Genomic DNA, 23,013 nt, shown 5'->3' with positions numbered 1-23,013 from the left:
ATTCATGATTATCGTGTTACCTTATGTTGGCAGACTTGTCGTTGGTTTTTCCCATTTCAGTGATTTAACATCAGTAATTTTATGGCTCTTTATAGCTTGCTGTTCTGTGTGAGCCAAGGCGCTGTGTTGAAAAGCGTATTTTCACCTATAACGATTTTTCTTTTAAAAGTTGTGACTTGGATGTAGAGTTGTCTCATTGGCACTCATACCACATTTACCTATATCTATTCAGTCTTTAAGGACAATGACTATTTTAAGATTGGATTTATGCCACATTTTTATTCCCTATTTTGTAATCCGAATTTAAAACAATTACTATTTCATGTATTTATGGACAAGGATTTGTAATTTCGAAATACTAGACAATGCAAATAAAAATTACATGAAAATTAATTTCATGTAACCAATCAGGAACGTGGGATTTCTATATTTACTGACTCTGGAATTCCATACTATGCTCACGTATCGATATTATTCTAAAACTGGTATAGATTCATAAACGGTTTAAATTACCATGTGAGCACAAAATGTAAAAATATATTTTAGTAATCCAATTCTCTTTAAAGAGTTAACACTTCAAGGGTCAACAATTTTGCACAACTTCTTCACCTAATGATTCAATTTATCTGCTTTAAAGATGCATTTATGAAAAGAACAGACTTTGCTTTAGTAACGACATATAACAAAGAGCTTTGGTATTTACTATTTTTTTTCTATTGAACCAAATTCCAAAATAGTAAGGTGAACTACTGTGTAATCAAGCAGAACTATTGACTACACGTTAAACTGGAACTAGGAAGTTAAAAACATAATGGCCAAAATGTCTGGCAGTTTTAGCATCGAAAAAGCTGATGATATATTCGACCTCCCCGACATGAAGACCGGAATGGATTTCTTAAAGCAATGGGGAATATCAACAAAAGGTGTGAAAAATACGAAAGGAGCAATAGAACTCCTTCTTGAAAATTGCAAATTTAGAGAAGATGTTGTACGAGAGACGATAGAAATGGTAAGTTTAATATAGTTTGATACTTTAAAAAACATCTGGAATGAGATAATATAGTTTGATATAAAAATACTTTACTTTTTATACTAATGTATGCAATGCATATGTTTGCATTTCGTTTGCTTTTTCATGATGAGGGCCTCAGGGAAGATTAGTTATAAAGCTTACTGTGTAATCCTGTCAAAATGAAGTATTGTTGTTGTTGTTGTGTTGTTGATACTTTAAAATACATCTGGAATGGGATAATATAGTTTGATACTTTAAAATACATCTGGAATGAGATAATTTAGTTTGATACTTTAAAATACATCTGGAATGAGATAATTTAGTTTGATACTTTAAAATACATCTGGAATGAGATAATTTAGTTTGATACTTTATCATGAGATATAAAAAAAAAAAAAAAAACACGAATAATAGCGCCTTTTCTTTGCTTTTTGTGTTTTTCTTTGTGCATTTACTGATTTTGTGATATAAATAGATACCCCATATCTTTTTTTTTCTTCTTTTATATACTTGTGGTCTCGCTCTATGGATAATATTTACAGATCGATCATGATCGTTCTTCTCCAGAATGTTAGTATGAACACAATTTAAAAGGTTTCTGTCAGACTTCTCTCCCTCTGTTCTGTTCTGGAATGTTTTAAAGTTTGCATTTTCGAGTTAAACGGTGTATATATAAAAAAAATCTATTAGGTTTTGAAACCATAAGCTGACCTTTTGATATCTTCAGAATGGTGTGTTGGTGGATTATTGTCTTATTAATTGAGTTTAAAGAGAGATATTATACCAGTTCCTTTCTCTTGACTTACACATGTTAAATAAACCCAGAAAAAACGACTCATATGTTCCAAGCAAATGTAGCCAAAAGGTTAATAGAAGAAGGTTATTTTACTCAAATATAGAAACTTGCCCTTATAACTTCTTTTGAAACCGTGATGAATAATAGTATCATACAAAGAATATATATGGTCTAGTTAGTACGCTTAGCATTACGTAATATCAATTTAGACTGCAATGTGTGTAGAGTGTTAATTCATATCAACCTTATTTTCTATAATATTAAGTTTAGTTTTAGAAGGTTTTAATTAATATTTAGAAACGCGAAGATCATAGACATAAATAGATGGATAGACGAAAGGTTGTTTGACAACAACTTGAAACTATATTATGCATTATGCATATATGGATAGAAAATGTTAGTGCTATGTGGGTAGAAACCATGATATGTACTCGACATTCCGAATCAAAATATTAAAATGGTAGTCACAAGTGAATAGTCCACATGATCAAATGTTACGCCACTATCACACATTATTAGTCTGATTTCAATCCGACCAGTCTTTGCTTTTACTCCTAAATGCATGTTTTGCGGAGTAGTAGCAAAAACACACATTGTTTTAGTCCTTGGTTTGGACAGGTCTGGGAGCGAACGTACGGCCTCCTCGAGTACGTTTCAGCGATACTCCGAGTTGTTTGGGTAACGATAGAGGAAAACACACAGGTGATATTAAAAATATAGACATAATAATGAAAATTTGATACTAAGACAACAGATTGTATATGGTATTGCATAAACGTAAGAAAAATAAGAGTTGTCTTTCTTCTTATAAAACTTCTGATCATTTTTTTTTTATTTCATAAGGAATGTCAGATGCCAAGAATTTTCTATTAGAGAATTTTTGATATTTTACGTACGTAATATGAAACTTTAATTTTGAATTACGACTCAGTTTGTGTTACCCTGTTTTCTGTAGAAGAAAACTTTCAATCCCGTACATATAACTTACATCTTATCAGAATAGTTTCACTTCTTTAGTAGGTTCGATCATGTCGCATTTGTGTTTCTCTATGATGGACTTTGCTGTGTTTTAGTGATACCATTTGGTAAAGTGTTGTCTTCAAGGACATAATCCTCATCAGCGTTTGTTATTGATTATATCTTCGTCCTCTTCAAGAATTTGGGTATATTGATTGTAGACCCTGTCAAATAATTTATCTGATATCGGCCCTATGTCATTTATAGTTCGAACTTGACATATCGTATTAACACACATGCACCCGTATATTGACCATAAAGTGTCTTTTCATTTTTTTTCTATTTCGTTATTTGGTTTATCTTTTGTGACGTTTTCCCATTATACCCCTTTTTCATAAATACATTCACTATTCTGTTTCGTTTTGGTTTCTTAAATATATAACACGCATCGCATCTCAAACTGAACTAAACAAGTATAATGAAAAGTCATATAGTTTATGCTCACATTTGGTATTATAATATACTTATCATTTCATGTTTAAAATACATACACAACAAAATCTGTCACGGTTTAGTAATCTGACCTTATAAGACCGGGAAGCTAACATTTTTATTTTTATTGTGAAGTTTCAAATTAATGATGTCGGGTGAATTTAAGATTGTGACTGTAGATGATATATTCAGGCTCCCTGACGTGAACACAGGGATGAAAATTCTGAAGGGATGGGGTGCATCGATTAAAGGACTTAAGGATAAAAACTCTGTTCAAGATGCTCTGATGCAGCATTGGTTATCGAGAGAGGAAACACAACGGGAAGCAACAGATGAGGTTTCAACTCTATAATTTTTTTTATTATTTTACAAATTTGTTCATGGTAGATTTTTTACTTTTACAATTGTGTTCATGAAGCGTTTAAATCGTGTACATGCATATCTTTTACCAATCTATTCAACCTAATAATGTTATGTTTTAGTCAAATAATCAAATTTATAGCTTGCTTTACATTTTAAGAATTCGTAAATGATGCAATTAGGATTTAATATTGAAATCGTCCATTACTGTTTCAAAAAAACTAATACTTTTAGAAAATGAGTTTTAAGTGAATTTCCACCGATCTTTAATAACAGATTTTTGTTTATGAAGAAACAGAAATTCAAGTAGGATTTGATACTGTAGTTTGATAGTTTATTAGAGAAAACTCAGCAGCAGAAGACTGCGTAACAGGAGCATATTTATATACACAATATTAATTACAACATAGTTCATAATACAAACAGAATACATTTTTAAATTATACATCTTCAGAAATAAGTTTGTGTTTATTACAGTTTTAAATTAGACAAGCATCTTTTCTACCTTTTGAATAAAAATTGACAGCTTAGACAGCACATTACTATTACTATATTTAAGCATACCAGGTACTTTTTTTTCATTTGGATATTTTAAATAATATGGAGGTATGAACTTCCCCCTTAAATCCTTAACTTCACAGTTGGTACATTTACATATATAGTGGTATACAGAATTTACTATAGTAAACGTCTTTAAAACTGTTTTTATTCATAAAACTATATATTTGTACGATATTCAGTTGAAAAAAACATAACCCGCTATATATGCTATAATTTAACCCATTCCGAATTCAAAACAAGTGACATTGCAAGTTGTTGTTTTCATAGAACAAGGTGCACTACATGCACTTTTGATAACTACATTTCATTTCCCAAATAAGGACACAGGAGGACAAATAACACAAAATGAGAGGTTTGTTAACATTCTCAAAACACACATGTATACGGTATATGTTTTAATATGGACAATATATGTTGTATAAACAAATTATATTATTTGTAAGGACAATATATAAGTATACATTACATTTTATATATATATATTGTCCATGTAGATTTAAAAATCTAATATTTTTAAACGTACTGTAATAAGGAAGTTGATCATTAGGACGTAATATTTGATCTTTGAAAGAGGAAGTTTAGTATAACAAAGGGCAAGTTTAATCATTGGTATATACAAATACATACAGAAACTTGAATAATGAGCTACTATACTGCTTGGAACGAATTCAATCAATAAACCCAAACAGGGTTTACCTATACCAAGCCTTTAAACCGAGACTAGACCATACAGTGCATCAACAGTTAAGAAATATATGTCCTACCATTTCTTTGCTTCAATATACTTTAAATCGTTTTTAAAATGCGGACACGTCACAGCAGGAGCATAGAAATACCGGACAGCGTATGTGCGTCTGTCAGCGCGTTTTGTACGTGTTATCATGTCCTCATTTAGTATCCGATTGTTTTAAAATGTGTATCAAAGTTTCCGGGGCATATCAGCAAAGATTCTGACTATTCTTATCATCTTCACCTATCGACTATTGGTGTCGCCTCGACAAAACTAAGCTATGCTAATGGCGGCGTTGACGGCGGCGTCAACAATGTATTTGTTTGTGACAAGGTAAAAAAATCACGGGATCAGTACTAGTTGGTGTGTAGTTGTATAAGCATTTCCACAACTTGTCTTACCTTGAGATTTCGCCCCATGAGACATGGTCTATGGACTTTGAAACGTGTCCCTTATTTTAAATATGTAAAAAGTCTTTAAAATGAACCAACGCCAATCAATTATAAGTATTCTCTATGTAGTTAATTTCCCATGGAAAATTGTCAACGTTTTCCCGCCAACTTTTTTGTCGGATTATTTGGTCAATTTTTATCTAATATTTTATCAGACGAGTTCTGTCTGCACCATTCAAACACATTTACGGAAGTTATGCTTCATTTGAAACAAAAAATATATGGACCACTGCATTGATACACTTCTAATATATTTAATAAAAAAAAAAGAAAGAAGCTGCTGCATGATTGCTAATGAAACAACAGTCTACAGGGACCAAATGACACAGAAATTAACAACTAAAGGTCACCATACGGCCTTCAACACTGAGCAAAGCCCATACCACATAGTCAGCTATAAAAGGCACCGAAATGAAAAATGTAAAGCAATTCAAACGAGAAAACTAACGGCCTTATTTATGTACAAACAATAAACGAAAAACAAATATATAACACACCATAAAACGACAACCACTGAAGTACAGGCTCCTGAATTAGGAAAGACACATACATACAGAATGTGGCGGGGTTAAACATGTAAGCCCCCACCGCATTACCTGGGTCAGTGGTGTAACAGTACAAGCTAATAACGAACTATAAAAATCAATTTAAAAAGGCTTCACTCATCAGATGGATACATCTGGCCGTACGGTTACCTATAGATGTTTAATTTCTGTGTCATTTTTGTCACTTTTGGAGAGTCGTCTCATTGGCAATCATGCCACATCTTCTTTCTTTTTATACAAATGGAAATAGAGTGGACTTGAACGGGTACTGGTATATCCCAACAATAAAAACATTTCTATCAGCGTTTTATAAAATTCTTTTAAAGAACAAAAATATATTTTAGGAAATATTGCATTTGGGCAGATAAAGAGTGTGCAGCGGTTGGCGACAGTGAGACGTTGTTCTTTTAATTTCCTTTGTTATCTTAAATTTGTTGACATGGAAGTATTTCCTATGATCAACTCATAGATGAATTTTACGGGAAATTTTTAAAAAGGACCAAAAACGTGTTAGTTTATTTTTTAAGTATCTTTAGTCATGGTTATAATATTCAATTCCCAATAAAACGGGATGCTTATAAAAAAAAAGGGGAAAGATCCCAAAGGGACATTAAAGATCAAAAGTCGAAAATAAACAGACTAGTGAGTTGTAGTGATACTGATGCAGTTTGTGGCGATTTAAATAAGACACCAACTGAATAAACTAGATCTTTCATTATAACATTGTCTTTTTAGGTCACAAGTGGACTTAAAGAAGCTATAGTCGAGAGTAAGAGGAACAGGGATGGACTTATCAAGAGTTTTGAGGAGATGCTCAGTATATACAGACAGCTACCCACCAACCATCAAGCTAGTCTTAACAAAGTATTTCCTACATTAGAAGACACAACAAATCAGAAAATAAAGGAACTTAGATCAAATGAATGTGCAGTTCTCGTAGCAGGTTTGTTCAAAGTATTTTCTTGAAGAAAAAAAACCAAATCAATTGAATGTGCAGTTTTGGCATTATTTCCTTTTTTTCTTTAATTGTAGTGGAAACAAGTGGACATCGGCATCATTTTTGATTTTTTCCGGACGTATTGCATTTGCATCGATCAGTTTGAAAAATATCTAAATTTTCATTTGGCAAAACAAATAATTAATTTGCTCTAAAAGATAAATATTTAATGTCTGCGTTTTGAAAATATTATGTTATTTATAAGATCACATTCAATATAAAGAATTCCCGTCAAGCAGATAAGTGGTGTTCGATAAGATTATATGCACGTTTTATTTACTAAGTACTTGTACAATGTATTCAGTTGTGACATGCTCCAAAAGCTCACAAATGTATTCTAACCGCCTTGATTGCCTCGATGGCATACTAAAAGGGAAAGAGGACGTTTGGTTTGACAATGGGCCAATTTAATCATTGGTATATACAACTACGTAAAAAAACACCGCGCTGAAGTACGTTCATTGATAATGAATAATGAATGATGAAATAGTTAACTATTCACTATTCAATTTTATGTGATGAATAATGAATAATGAAATAGTTAATGTTTCATTATTCAAGTTGAAGCAGTGAATAGTGAAATAAAATTTTAAAAAAAATGACTGACACTATAGCTATATCCTGTATTTCTAAATTCGACTTTTGGTTTAATCTAACAAATATTCAAATTAATATCAGAAAAAAATTAATGAAAACAATCTTTAAATTTAATTTAATTTATTTATCTAGTTTCGGAGGATAAACTAGTGGGCTTTCCTAACTATTTTTAACAGAAATTCCCTGGTTCAATGTATGGACGACATGAATACCAAAACATATGTATAAACATTAAAATACTCTACGTTGTCTTTTTTTTATTTTCACTGGGCCTTTGCCATTCTCCATTCTCTGACTATAGGTATAACAAGTCGATTGTACAGCAATGACCATTATAGGGTACTGAGGACCTAAATGGCATAAAATAAACTATTTCATTATTCATTATTGAATTTTGAATTTTGAATAATGAATAATGAATAATGAATAATGAATAATGAACGTATTTCAGCGCGGTTATAAAACCCTGAAAAAAGAGCTACTACACTGTTTGACTTGAAGCGAATAAAAAAAACTATAATGTTTTACCTATAGCAAGTCATTATTATTCTTACCAAGCTCTACTGTACAGTGCAAGACTTAAAAAAGATGTGTCCTTAACATTTATTTGTTTCAAGATACTTAAAATCGTTCCGCGTCATAGTGAGGCCATAGATATAGCGGGCGGCGTAATATTTGAAATCACGATTGACGCAAGTGCAATACATCTCTAACTTATATACTTGTAGTTATTTACATGACAATTTTCCTTTCTATAATTCATTAAACATCTATTTCAATGAATATGTTTTTATAATACTAGTTGAGAGATGCAAAATTCCATGACAAAAAAACATACTTGCAAAATCAAGTGCGAACAAGGAAACAATGAAAAAAGGTGAAAAAAATCCCTGAGGATGCACATTGCGCAAAGGTTTTTTAAAATTTACTCAATAGCTTAAAAAAAATTTAACATGACATATACTACGCATTTCTAATAACGTTTGACCTACATCCCTTCATAACTAGCACTCATCCAATAGTACCCAAAACATACCAAAAATAAATCGATGTTTCAGCTGTGTACTAGTATACACGCTACGAATATTTAAATAATGACGTATATTCCATCACATACTTTATGTAAATTTACCATTCTTGTTAGAAATTCCTTACGTTGAATCAATTGTTTCCTCACTTTGAAAATCTAAACCAAACATTAACAACCAAAAAAATAAAAAAATTACATTTTCATTTTCTGTGCATCGACAAATAAAGAGGTTAACATCTACAGCCATTACGTATTTGTCTATTTTAAGGAGAATCGGTTGCTGGCAAAAGTAGTTTTATAAACTTGCTGGTTGGTGTAGATTTATTGCCTACAAGTCAGCTATCATGTTCTGCAACTTTTTGTGAGCTACGCTACAGCACTAAAAAATATGCTGTGTGTTGCACAAAAGAGGGAAAGAAGACAAAAATAGACATTAGTGCGTCTGAGGGAATGGAGGAATTAAAACAACATATATCCTACATCACTGAAGACGTAGATGACAATGAAAATGAGAAAGTCGAAATCTATTGGCCATTCGATATTTTAGAAGTAAGTAAGGGTGTATTGAATTTGAGCGATTGATTTGGCATTAATGCTTTTATTGTATTTACGCGAAACACTTAAAATAAATTAAATTTTAAATGTTCTCGATCTCAAGTTATGTAATCCTACGTTTGTACCTCTCTGTCAATTTTAGTCACATACTATTGTTAAACATATATATACACTGATATGATAATGTTAAAAAAATAAATTACTTTACACATTTAGCATTTTTTTCAACTTGGTCATCATCTGATATCGGCTTTAATTGAGGTACACACATTAGGTATGTATTTACAGTTAAACAGATTGCATCTCGAGTTCGTACTTGCCCTCAATAACACGTCGGGTGCATATTGCAGAACCGGATCTGCTTGATTGGCTAATGTTGCTCAGTATTCTATTCATATTTTGTAGATTTTTGTTTTTGTCTTTTTGGCAGTTTAAAACATTAAGGTTTGAATATGACACTGATTTCTTTTGCCTCTTTTTATTTCCATGACTATATATTTTTATTCTAATGATAAAAATATTTGGTTGAACATTGACAATAATTTCTGACCTGACAAGCTTACATCGTTTTTATTCAGGATGGTATTGTGATCATTGACACGCCTGGAATTGGAACCAGCAAAGACATGACTGAGAGAATACAACAGTACTTAGAAAATGCATTTGGTTGTATCTATGTCATCAACAGCGCATATGCAGGGGGCGTACAAAAAGGAAGGGTATGTTGTTTTTTAAACGTCAATTACTATTTTGGAATTCATGTAGAACATTTGCATAGTTTATGTTTCAACTACCAAAACGGTAAAAATTGTGTCACATTGCTACTCTAGATGTAATTATCTACTTTCCTATTAAAAAAAAACTACGATACCATGCTTGGTCATTAAGCTTAAATTTTAACGAATTATAAAACAAAGATTCCAAATATCCTGGCCATTACTGAACCCCGTAATCAATGAGTGTAATATAAGGTGATCTAATTTGTTAATTAAGGGAATGTGACTTAGTGTAAAACTAAGAAAAAAAAATACCCTGTGTTTTCATATTTGTTAATTTTTTTTGTATAATCCCTTTACAAAAAACAAGTCCAACGAACATTTTTTATGTTACAGATAATGGATTTTCTCAGAACAGTGATGAATTTATCAGAGGAACAATTTAATCCACAGACCACAATGTTTGTATGTAATAAATGGGAACAAGTTCCTACCCATGACAAAGATGAAGTGATGAAAAGTAATAATTACAAATTACGACAATGCTTTCCAGATTTCAGAACAGATCAAGTGTATTACTTATCTACTGATAGAGTAAGTGCAATAACATTTTTTCACATATGTTAAAAAAATAGTAAAACTGTTCGTGGATTCAGAAATCATGCCTTATATTTGTATATTAGTACCTATCATGTAAGTTTTAGTACGGTTTATCGTTTTGTTTAAGTGAAAATTAAACTATTCTAAGATGCCAGATTGTCTAACAGGAAGTATTAGTCTGGACAGCTTTTAAAACATTTACTGTATTTGTCCTATGAAATAGAAAAAAAAATCATTGGAAACCCTTTTTTGCATTTTAAAATGCTAACCCATGGTAGTCATTGTAAAAATTCAAACCCTATGAATTATTTCTTAACTACGTAATTGAATATGACGTCGATGGCATAATTTCGTTAAATCTTTCAAAAATGGTCGAGACTTAATAAAGGCAACAGTAGTATCAGTCTATGGAAGGTGCGATACGATAAAAACTTTTATTATATCAATGAGCGATATTGTCTAATATCAATTGTAAATATGCAGACATTCCATGCGGAAAATGTTGTTTTCGGCAACGAAAAATTAAGAAAATACTAACTTTAAAACTTATTGTTCAAATATAAACAACAATTGAGTCTAAATATGCATTCAGAAGTTAGTTAGAAGCTAAAGTTTGTGTCCGTGTAAAATTTGAAGTGCTGTGTTTTTCTTATATACATAAATAAACAATGCGATATTTTTAAAATATCAATGCGATACTTTTAAAATATAATAGCGGTGTTTTTGTAATATCGATGTTAGTAATTATTAGTATTAATATTTGACTGCTGTATCCATATTTTGACAATTTTACCTGTTATGTCTGTTTTGTTCATGCATCGTTGTAAATATGACAGAATTTGATGATACTGTCATACACGTGACAGGTTTAGCGCAATATAACCAGGTTCAATCCACCATTTTCAAAATTTGAAAATGCCAGTACCGATGGGGTTTAATAAACAATGTCGTAATCAAATAGCTAAGTATCAAAATCATTGTTCACATATAAATATATAACATTTAGCAAATTTATAATGAACGCACCGATATAATATATATCAGATATGCTCGCAACGCATGCATGGAAGACTTTCTTTATTGAATACAATGAAACTAATTTTTGACAAAGATGAATCATACTGTCCTCGTTCAGATTGATTCGACAAAATTTGGCCTGTGTATTTTTGAATCTCCTTTTTTTATACAAATTAGACTGTTGGTTTTCCTATTTTAGTGGTTTATCACTAGTAATGTTTTAGTTCCTATATAGCGTGGTGTTCGCTGAGAGTCAAGGCTCCGTGATTAAGGCCGTACTTTGATCTAAAATGGTTCACTTAAAACAAACTACCCTGCCACTTCCACTTGTATTTTTTGTCTATCTGATGAGTTAAGCCTTTTTCAACTAATTTTTATAGTTCGTTCTTATGTAGTACTGTTTAACTACTGTCCCAGGTTAGGGGGAGGGTTTAACATGTTTAACCCCGCCACATTATTTATGTATGTGACTGTCCCAAGTCAGGAGTCTGTAATTCAGTGGTTGCCGTTTGTTTATGTGTTATATGTTTGTTTTCGTTCATTTTTTACTTAAATTAGGCCGTTAGATTTCTCGTTTGAATTGTTTTACATTGTCTTATCGGGGTCTTTTGTAGCTGACTATGCGGTACGGGCTTTGCTCATTGTTGAAGGCCGTACGGTGACCTATAGTTGTTCATGTTTTTGTCATTTTGGTCTTTTGTGGATAGTTGTCTCATTGGCAATCATACCATATCTTCTTTTTTATATTACTTTGATCGAAAGTTCTCTCATTCGAACTCATGCACCATCTTCCTAATATCTATAATACTAAAAAGACGAGGTCAAATTTGTCAGCCGTCATCACGTAAAATCGACGAATCAAAGAATTCAACTTTATATACAACTAATATAGTACAAAGGTGTAGATTAAAAATTACATCACTCCAGGTCCTTTTGTTTTCCACGTAATTAATATTGCCAATAATTAAGAAGTTCCGGGTCGAGACCGATACCAATAGTATATTCACCTGTTACCTATTACCTTATCTGTACGTTCCGAATCTGACAGGCGCACCACCAAACGGTGTATTCAGGATTAATATGCTATATACACGGGTCATAATCACAGGGTTGACACTACTAAATTGTCAAATTGTTACCTATTGTAGTATTTTTGTCAGTAAGACTTTCTAAGAGGTTAACAATACGAATACTAAAAATCTGGACTAAAAATAAGGCGTATAGGTACAGTTTTCAATTTGTCAGCGGATATGATGTTAAACAGCGAATCAAAGAATTCAAATTTATTTATAACTAATATAGGACAAATCTGTTGATTAAAAAAATACCCCATTCCAGGACCTTTTGTCACGTTTCCAAATAATTAATATTACCAAATACCGACGGGTTCAATTAAACTGAAAGATTTGAAAGAACTGTGTATCTTAAAATCGGCATGACTTTATCAGATGACAATACTAATACTAAAATAAGGCTTGCGCATAGTTATATACTTTAATTCAGTCACGGACCCGCGATATCACGGGTGTGCTCTAGTATCTATAAATCTTATATCAGATAAACCCCTCATAAATAACTGCTTTCCCGTCCTTCAAAACGTCATTTGGTAGCTGAATCTTTTTTTAAGTGCAATATGAACAAACACACTTCTAAAGCTTAAATAGTAACGACAGGTATGATGGTACAAGAACGATTACGTCAATAAAAATACCAAATAAACAACACTGAACGATCTAAATGTATAAATATAGAAAAAAATATATACACATTTCTAACGTCAACAGACATTTACATCTTATTCATTTGTTTTCTAAACATTTATTTTAGTATCATAGAAGAAATGAATTTATAACAAGCGATACGGATTGTTATTATACGATCGATTACTAGTCAAAAACGCAAGTCAAATCTCTGTGGTAACAAAGCAACGGAATGCCCTCACGGTCATCGCGATGTAAAAGAGCGTCCAGGCGGCGAGCTGATTATGTTCATAGTTATATCGATTTACCAACGGGGAAAGTCTTTGATATAAAAAAAAGAACTGTTTTCATTCTCAATTATATTTTTTCTATGTTAATAATAAATACATTTTCTGTTTGACATGATTTTGATTTTCGTTGTATCTGAAGTTGTTCAACTTATAGTCTGAGGCTACTCAGTTGGTATCTTCAAAGTTCGGGACATCAGCATTTGTACATTTTAATTTGTTTGGAATATTTGTTTAACTATTTGAATATTATTTGTTATTTGGAGCTGTATTGGATTGGACTGTTTGAAAGAACGTTTTTTTTTTAATTGTAATGATATGTATGGTGCGCAACGAAGTTGTCGGTTCCATATAGCTTTACCCTTGTTCGAAATTCCGAATATCCGAAAATCCATAATTTCGAAATTCTGTCATTCTGAAAATCCGTTATTTCGAAATTCCGTCATTCTGAAATTCCGTAATTTCGAAATTCCGTCATTCTGAAATTTCGTCATTCCGTAACAAACCATTATACGGATTTTTTTTTAAAAGCCTTCATATATTGGGCTGATTTTTGTTATGTGAGTTAACCATGATGAGTTACAGATCAAGTTTAAGTTTTGTTCTGCTTGGCTAATTTTTGCCGAAATTACGGGCTATGGACTTTGATAAATTGTTAAAAATCTCAGTTATACAGACTTTTTTTCTAAGTTCTTTCAGATATTGGACTTTTTTTTTTTGGTATGAGAGCTAACTATGATGATTTGCAGATGAAATTTAAAATTGTTTTGCTCCGCTAATTTTGGCCAAAATTAAGGGTTAACAACTTGGAAAATTGTTGAAAATCACAATTATACTGACTCTTTTTCTATACGCCTCTAGATTTTGAGCTGATTTTTGACATGTGAGACTACCATCATGTTTGTGTCCACATTTGTTATTGAAATTGCAGATTTTTCAACATTTTAAGACGGGACAATTCGTGTTGCTTTGACATATCTAGTTTTTATAAAAAAAAAAAAAAAAAAAGAAGATTTGGTATGATTTCCAATGAGACAACTAACCACAAAAAAACAAAATGACACAAACATTAACAACTATTTGTCTGTTTCGATATTACCCATGTGGATAGGCTATAGCAGTGTGACCTCAAGGGCAGATTCAGCCGTTTTCAAAAGGGGGTTCCAAACCTAGGATAAAGGGGTGGGGTCCAACCATATGTCCCAATTCAAATGCATTGATCGGCCACTGGACCTATATTAGAATCTAATAGGTTGGTAGTCTATTTACAACCGCATTTAAATTCCATCATTGCATCATCACTTCAAACAGAATTAGTGTGATTGAAAACTATAGACTGAACAGGTTGTTAACACTTTCAAATATCAATAGGGTCAAGCAACATTTTTAAAATGATAACATCGTGTAAGCGTTAATTTTGTTACAGCTACGAAATTTTAGTGATATTTATTCTAAAACATTAAGCCGGTCATGAACTAAGTTTGTGAATTATGTTTGCGGTTCTTTTGACATGAATTGTGACGTGTCATCGTATTAATTTTATATTAGAAAACTATAGCAGTTATATTAGAAAAGTATCGCATTCATAAATTTTTGATATTAAAAAAATATCGCTATGATATAAGACAAACATCGCATTAATATTTTAAAATATAGCAGTATCTTTGACTTATAGGCGATTTTGGCTTATCCAACAATTGAAATCATCTTAATTGCATTCCACATAATTTGCCTCATGACATTAATTGAATTTGTACATCTACATATGATAAATCGTGCATTTATGTCTCATTTATTCAACAATTCAATTTTCTCGTTTAAATACACCTTGCTTGGTATAACTTAAAATAATTCATGAAAATAATACAGCAGACGTATGTCTTGTTAAATGTCAGCCTGTTTTAGGAAAAAAATCATTACTTTATACCGAGAAATCTTCGGCCCTTCATAAAAATGTAAATATTCGTCTGAGATTTCCCACAATGCAACTCGTTGATATAAGACAATATCGCTCATTGATATAAGAAAAATTTTTATCGTATCGCACCTTCCATAGACTGAGTATACCGGCGTTCTAAATTCATAAATCTATTGAGAGATAACAAATCCGGATAACTAACTAATTCGAGGGAAACATATTTAAAACTATTAGAGGAAAACAAAGGAATATCAGAAACACTGAAGTGCAACAAAATAATACCAAAATATATAGAAACGAATTATTAACTCGAATGTATTGAATGTAAAAATGTTATTGATTGTTTAACTGTTTAAACTTAAATTGTTTCTTTTTGTTTTCCCCTGTAGGCAAAACAAGCTCTTCCTCATGGATTAATTCTTCAGGACCACAAATCCATCTTGAGGGGCATTAATAAATTACTGCCAGCTAGTCTGGAAAATAAACATGAAGCGTATTACAGGTTAGTTGTTAAAATGCTGTCTTTTTTGTTGTTGTTCTTTACTAAATAAAGAATAATCCTGTTTGTTTTTTATGACAAAAGAATCAAGGTTGTCCGTTAAACAATTTTAATTTATATTCCAAAAGTTGGTATGCTTCCCAAGTACAAACGTTGTCAGTGTTCATTTCATTATAATTTCGGGTTTATGACTAGTTTTTACCGTATTAAATTATAGTCGTGGTATCTTCGAAGAACTTTTTAATAACCACTGGATCGATGGCATTTCTACTCGGTGTTTCTTTCCTGAATTATCACCAGACCAGTAGTTAGCACACAGGGGAATGGGTATGGTGTAGACATTCTTGGTATTTTGAAAAAGTTTACATTCCAAATCAGAAGATTATTCTACTTTACAGCGAAGATGACCTTTGCCACATTTTGCATACACGTTTGGAAATTTTGGTATTCAATGCATTCCTTTTCTAAAAGGCCTTCAGTTTCAATGTGTGAAATTTGTGTAATTTGAAGCCATGTCTAATTTGAAAAGGGACACATGTCTGGTGTATACGGAAAGCAAAGCTCTGTTTACATTAAAGAAACTTGCAACATCTCTTTAGATGGTCTGTGTGTGGCTTTTTGCTAGACAAAATGTCTGCACCTATCCACTATACTATTGTTCTCCAGTGAGAGTCCAAAAATTCTTCTTCCTTGTCGAACATCCATATAGAACCTACTCATTGTAGTAATTAATGTTTATAATTTCTCGTCTTGATTATTCAGGAAATACTTGTCTAGACCTGGACGTGAAAAAGCAACATTCAATAAATCATTCCAACTATTTTGATTTGAGCGCCACTAATGATTCGTGATTTGGCGAAACGCACGCCAGTCGTACTAAATTATAAGCCTTGTTTCTATAATGAGTTGTTATTGTCTTCTTATTGATCTTCGCGTTTGCTCCAAGTAATGAGGTTGTAATCATATATGAGCTCGTTCTGGTACCTGTTTGTTTAACAAATTCTGCAAGCAAGTCATGTGGTACCCGTCCTGTCAACCTAACGTCCTAGATACAGTCGATGTCCATGAAATGCATAAGGGATACACAGGATAAGAATCAGGATAACTAAAAAATAAAACAAATTATTTTCTTTGAAGTTTTTATCGATTATTTGTCTTTACAGATGGCTTTCAACAGTTCTGAAAAGAACACAGTTCATACTTAAAGTTTCAAAATACACACGGAGAGAAAATATTGAGAATTTGAAAGTTCAAATTCAAAATATTGAAAAACAAATGTACAATCTCCAACAGAATGCAAAAACAAGCATACGAAAACTGCAAGAAGAAGTTCAAAACGAGGCTGACGGGCTACATTATAAAGTTATACATCTTCTTTCATCACAAGACTTCCTGCCAAAGATTACACAGTGGGAACCATCCCAATGTCCACCAGCGGATAAAAAATGGAAGAAAGTGTCAGGTTCTGCCAGTGAAGTGATTGCTCAGAGACTTACACAGGAAATAAACAACTGGGAAAGACGTAATGGTATCAAAGCAAGCATCAAAGATAAAATAATCGGTCGATTCAAAAGAGATTTTGAATTAATGGAAGACCAAATAAATGATATAGAAGGTAAATGTTCACTAAAGCAGAGTGTTTGGTTGAATATATATCCTTTATCTTGTTAAATACAAACACATTTTTTGTTGTTTGAATTTGTTTTTTGGCAACTATGAAGTTTATCATAGAAAGGGCTGGTCTATGTTCTTTTCTATTTCTTCAAGTAAATAATATGACACATATATTTTTCTAACAGACCCTTGTGTTAATCTGTTTATGATTTATTCCAGGAATGCAACTCATGTAGTGCCTATGTCGTATTTGGCACAACCTTTTGATGCTTTTGGCTGGATGCTCTTCAACATCGCGTTCGAATTTTGCCTCCAAACTTTGATTCGAGTTCGACCGATGAGTCTTATGTAGAAGAAACGTGTTTCGTAACAAGTTATAAGCCTAGTATCTTTGATGAATGTTGTACAAGTGCCTTTGATTTAAGATATATAGTTCCTTGATCCATATAGTTTTAAAAAGATGAGACAACAATTAATATAATGATGTTAATAAGTACATATGCATTAAAAAAAATATAGATGATTAAACTTAGAATTGAATTTGTTGTTTTAAAATTTCAAGATCAAATCAGTTTAAGTTAATAAATGTACATCCCTCGTCCTTTCTCTGATTTATTGTCCGGGCTAGGATTTTCTATTAGTCTTTTTGGTTTTGTCAACTTTTTAACGTTTTGTTTTTGTATCAACATACATGTATAACATATAAGGCCGTGTTCACATTGACCTAAATTCGGTGTTGTGTTAGTGTAACTCACACGTAAACTAAACACAATTGCGTTCCCATTGATAAAACTCAATGTTTACATGTAGTTTAAATCATGTTTTACCTACACACAGTCGATAGTCGATGTAGGCCTTGTGTAGTTTAAGTGTACACAAAACTAGGCATTTAGGACATTAGTTTTATCGTTTATATATTTAAGGGGGAAACTATTTTTGAGTAAAATTGATATTTTTGATAATTATAAGTAATGTTGTCTAAATTTTACAGATTTTTTTTGTTAAAAAAATATAACGTACTTTATTAACCCCTAATCAAGACTCAAAGCAGCATTATTGCCGAACCCATAAGGCAGCAACCAATTGATTTACAGGGGGGGGGGGCTATTATAGTTGAGTATAATACATAAAGGCAAGGGGGTGGGGTGGTGAGCTATGGATTTTGTTTTGGAAACAAGAAATGTTACCAGTTTTGGCCCTGAAAAAGAAATTGTTTGTTTCACCCTCAGCTGCCACAATATATAATGCTAAAATTGATTTCGACTTGTCATCAAAAATTTGTCCTGAAAAAAATCAATAGCTCACACACCCCTCCCCCTCCACAAAAAATGAAGTAAATAGTTGCTGCCTAATTCATTTGAAAAGGTCTTCCCGAATCGACTGCACGTACACAGAAATGTTCGCCACTGGTCTTTACTCAGAAAACGATTCACGCATAAATGCACGACTTAAAAAAGTGTGAGGTAATTTATATGTTTGTCTAGTATCTCAGATCAGTTAAATAACACGCGTACGTAAAATAAATAAAAAAAACGTAACCCTATTCCTTTACCAAATACTCCTTGGAGAAGAAATACCATTTGAAACGAACAGAAAAGAAACATGTAGTGATCCCTAATATCTAAATCCTTTTTTCGGCTGTAAGCACGCTGTTGCAGCTAACGTTTTCTAATGCATTATCTAGACATCTCTAGTATACTCCTACTACTGCAAATTATAAAAATGGCTTTCATAAAGTAGCAAAAACTTAACTTAAAAAAAGGGGGAGGGTTATTTTTTTTTATCTGAGTCAGATTTTTTTCGCGCGTACGTTTTTATTCCTTTTTTTTCGATGCTGGTGATCAAATACTTTTTTTTCCAATATTTAACACTATAATGTATGGGGAAACTCTGGATTCAGAATATTTCTTTTTATCATCTGTATGACCATTTTTTTTTTTTTATCAAATTGAGGATCGGAATATTTCCATTACCCATCCCCCCCTTTTGAAGTCAAATGGTTGTTCCGTTACCGCTAGAAAATTTTTCCAAAAATTTAAATTCAGTTTTACGTAATGAACATTTAAATGACATATAATTTACAAGTGAGAACAAATCTTATGTACAGGTAGCTAAACAAGGTGTATAGATGTGAACAAATGTAATGTGAAGCAAGTGTACACTACACTAAACTAATTGTAAACATGTTTACTCTACACGGCGTTTGGTGTGAACACGGCCTAAGTCATGTAATGTAAGTATTACACAACTGATTTACAAATTTTCTAGGTATGTTTCTTGGAGACGAAACACGAATCCTTGCAGATTTACAGAAAACAATAAAAGTTCCAAGGAATAAGAAAGATAAGATGAAAGGTAAAGGGGATAAACAAAACATGGTTGGAATTGGAGGAGCGGTGGCAGTCCTTGGAACACTAGGCAAAGAATCCAAAGACGTTTTAAAGAAATACAAAAGAGATAATTGTCATTTGAAAATGACAGAAGTTACTAATGTATACATTCAAAATATTTTGAAAAGTAAAGAACTTAAAGACAACTTATCCAGATTTGTACAGCGGTACGCAAAAGGAATAGACAAAATTGCAGAACTTATCCCAGATTTTCTGGAGGCAGACAGACAGATGCTTGCTTCTTTGAAAGTAGAAGCCGAGCAAACAAAAGCAGATAATAGTCCGGCTTGTTTACAGTCATGTATTAGCTTGCAGAGTGGTTTAGATTTGTTCTATGTTGACTCTATGATGCACGTGGACTACCAATTATCTGATATAAATTGTAATTGGGACGATAAACTAGGTCAAGGGTCATTTGCTGAGGTATTCTTTGGAGTGCTGAAATCAAATGATGGAAGCAAACATGATGTTGCCTTAAAAAGAAGCAGAGACATTATTGACAAAAAATCAGTCACAGATATTCTCCTGGAAGATAGGACAATGAGGTTTGAGTCTTTCCCTTTTCCAGTATTTTTTTTTTCAATGGAATAATTGAAACCCGAAATGAATGAAGATAGAAGTTTTGAATTACTTTAAATTCATTAACTTATGTATTGTTGATTACGTGACTTATTATAATCCTGGTACCTTTGATAACTATTTGACTTGAATAAACAGACAAAATATGTTCAGACAAAATACAAAATAAAAATGACAATCAAAATAATACAATTTTTCTCTAATGCAGACAGGTAGATGATGACAAATGAAATTCGTAAAAACAAATTGGTGGTTGTCCAATCATTTAATCGAGTACACTTAAAGTATACAATTTTCAAAAAGCTTGTGCTCCGAACTTAGTGAATAGTATATAATAAGAAAACTTAGTTGAAATGCTTGTATATAATGAAATCGGGTTCGAGATACTTCCCACTGAAAATATGTAGCACAAATTTACTACAGAGTTATCTTTTTGTTATTATATGTTAAGTCAATTTGCTTAACTAAAATAGGGAACACAAAGTAGGTGGGATAAGATTTGAGATTTGAGGTTTTAGGTGAACAAATATATAAGAATAACCTTTTTTTAGGGAAAACAATTAAAAATCTAAGAAACTAAACTTTTCTTGCTTTTTCTTTATTAATAGAGCGTCAGAATCTACACACATTAGAACATTGGCAAGGAACATTACAAAGCTGATAATTTCATTCGAGAAGATACATGATCACTTTTTTACTTTTTTGTATAACAAATTTGGTATTTACTCGATAGTTGTTTCATTGACAATTATAACACATTGCATGAGAAACTCTTTACAAGAAAAGTGCTATTGAAAGATTGTTGTAAGATTATTGTTCTATGTGAAAAACTTGAAGCTAAAACATTGATGTGATTACAATGAATAGTAATATTTGCAATGACTATGGTCATTGGAAAAAAATATCAAAATAAATGAAAAAGAAAAGAAACTACAAATTATAAGAATACTAAATAATGAAGGTAATGATAGTCTATTCAAATATATATTCAAATCTGTTTCTTTTTCTAGAGTTGCTAAGCATGAAAACTTTATAGCATATCATGGGAATGCTCTGCAAAGAATGAAAGGAGGGAAGACATACTGGGTGATGATAATGGAATATTGTGCTGGTAGTTTAAAAGATGTTTTTGTGGACAATCACTCCCAATACAAAATAGAAAATCCGGCCAATTGCAGAACCATTTCAGAGAAAGAATCTGCGTTTAAAGAAATGTCAGTATTTGGTGTACAACTGTGCCAAGGACTGGACTACTTACACAGCAAGAAACTGGTTCATCGAGATCTTAAGCTAGAAAATGTGTTGGTAAGGGAAATCATAGATATTCTTTGCTGCAACAAATTACATATTCTGATGATGTCAATAAGTTTGTGAGTTTTTTTGTACCTTTGTCGTGCACGATTTCAACCTTGATTTCATTGTCGATTCAACAAATTGATTAATCGATTGATTGTTTGATTGATTGATCGATTGGTGATTTTTTTTTTAATATTCCGTCATCAACTTTATAAGAAAAAGTAAAAATAAATAAAGAATAATTTCGGAGAAAAAAATGTAATATTCGTTCTGTATTTTAAGGTTGTGTTTGACGTGATAAAATTTTTCTACGAACTATGCAAAATATAAAATATATATGTAAATACAAAAGCAAACAGGCAACAGATTACAATAATCTGGATTTAAATTGTCAAAAGCTATTACATAAAATTGATGTGTTATATTTTTGCCTTAGTTTACTCAAAAGAAGATAGTAAAGCTCACAGATGTTGGTTTGACAAAACCAGAGATTGACATATCTGGTACTATGACTGGATCCCCTGTCTACATGGCACCGGAAGTATTGATCCCGAAAGGTGTATACAACAAATCTGCTGACGTATACAGTCTTGGTATAATGATTTGGGAAATGTGGTATGGAATTGACGCAGCCGATCACATCGGACCCAGGATTATGAAAACAATCGAAGTAGATGTCACGAGAGCAGAAGACCCATTACGTCCATTGATGAATATTCATCAGAAACCTGATGGTGAATGGATCAAGTTAATCGAACGTTGTTGGAGTCCCGATCCAAGCAAACGACCGTCGGCGGCAGATGTGTTGAAATTTTTCAAAAATGTTTGAGAATACTAACATTCTTTCAAAATTCACCTTATTTTCTAGAACTCACACAGAGGTATTTCCCTCGGGCATTTCAAACGCAAATGCAATAAATTGTTTTTATTACTAATCTTATTTAACATGAGACTTTGTATTGCCAGAAAAGTATGATTGTTGAAAATCAAAGATATTATTTAAAAAATATTTATTTATCTAAATTACGTCTTTACCTCACTGGGATGCCTTATACTGTAATTATAATAACAGCTAACCAATTCGTGGGATCCAAAATGTTTTTGTGCTTGTATTTTGTCGGAAAGTGAAGACCTAACAGTAATGCAAAACAATAGACAATGTGTAACTTCTACAATGTAAATGCGCCATGTAGTACGCTTGTGAGTCAGACATCCACTTCTCAAACGTTCAAACTCTGAGCCCATCCTCCTACAAAGTTAACATTTGAGATCTCATTATCATTAAAGGCTAAATCGTGACCAACTGACAATAA

General features: G+C 32.0%; 1 protein-coding gene across 2 annotated transcripts; it reads left to right on the top strand.

The window, feature by feature from the left end:
- Positions 1-512: 512 nt before the first annotated feature.
- Positions 513-22,723, top strand: LOC134716959 (dual serine/threonine and tyrosine protein kinase-like). Of its 2 annotated transcripts, none has more exons than XM_063579949.1 (10): positions 513-1,009; positions 6,641-6,848; positions 8,798-9,078; positions 9,663-9,803; positions 10,197-10,394; positions 15,712-15,824; positions 16,985-17,436; positions 19,704-20,370; positions 21,415-21,709; positions 22,137-22,723. In XM_063579949.1, exons 1-10 carry the CDS (start codon positions 812-814, stop codon positions 22,527-22,529), a joined length of 2,946 nt encoding a protein of 981 aa, XP_063436019.1. In that variant the 5' UTR covers positions 513-811; the 3' UTR covers positions 22,530-22,723. The 2 variants fall into 2 exon arrangements, with proteins under 2 accessions (XP_063436019.1, XP_063436020.1); XM_063579950.1 differs by lacking the exon at positions 513-1,009 and adding an exon at positions 3,373-3,594.
- Positions 22,724-23,013: the final 290 nt, after the last annotated feature.

This window comes from Mytilus trossulus, chromosome 1 (genome assembly GCF_036588685.1).
Source record: "Mytilus trossulus isolate FHL-02 chromosome 1, PNRI_Mtr1.1.1.hap1, whole genome shotgun sequence".
NCBI lineage: Eukaryota > Metazoa > Mollusca > Bivalvia > Mytilida > Mytilidae > Mytilus > Mytilus trossulus.
This window is presented reverse-complemented; position numbering and strand designations above follow the sequence as displayed.

What these genes read in the sequence shown, in the direction of transcription:
- LOC134716959 (XM_063579949.1), top strand. Translation starts at nt 812, where the DNA reads ATGGCCAAAATGTCTGGCAGTTTTAGCATCGAAAAAGCTGATGATATA. An exon ending in ATTACTTATCTACTGATAGA is followed by an intron (nt 10,395 to 15,711) that starts GTAAGTGCAATA and finishes TTTCCCCTGTAG; the next exon opens with GCAAAACAAGCTCTTCCTCA. An exon ending in TTAAGCTAGAAAATGTGTTG is followed by an intron (nt 21,710 to 22,136) that starts GTAAGGGAAATC and finishes TTTTTGCCTTAG; the next exon opens with TTTACTCAAAAGAAGATAGT.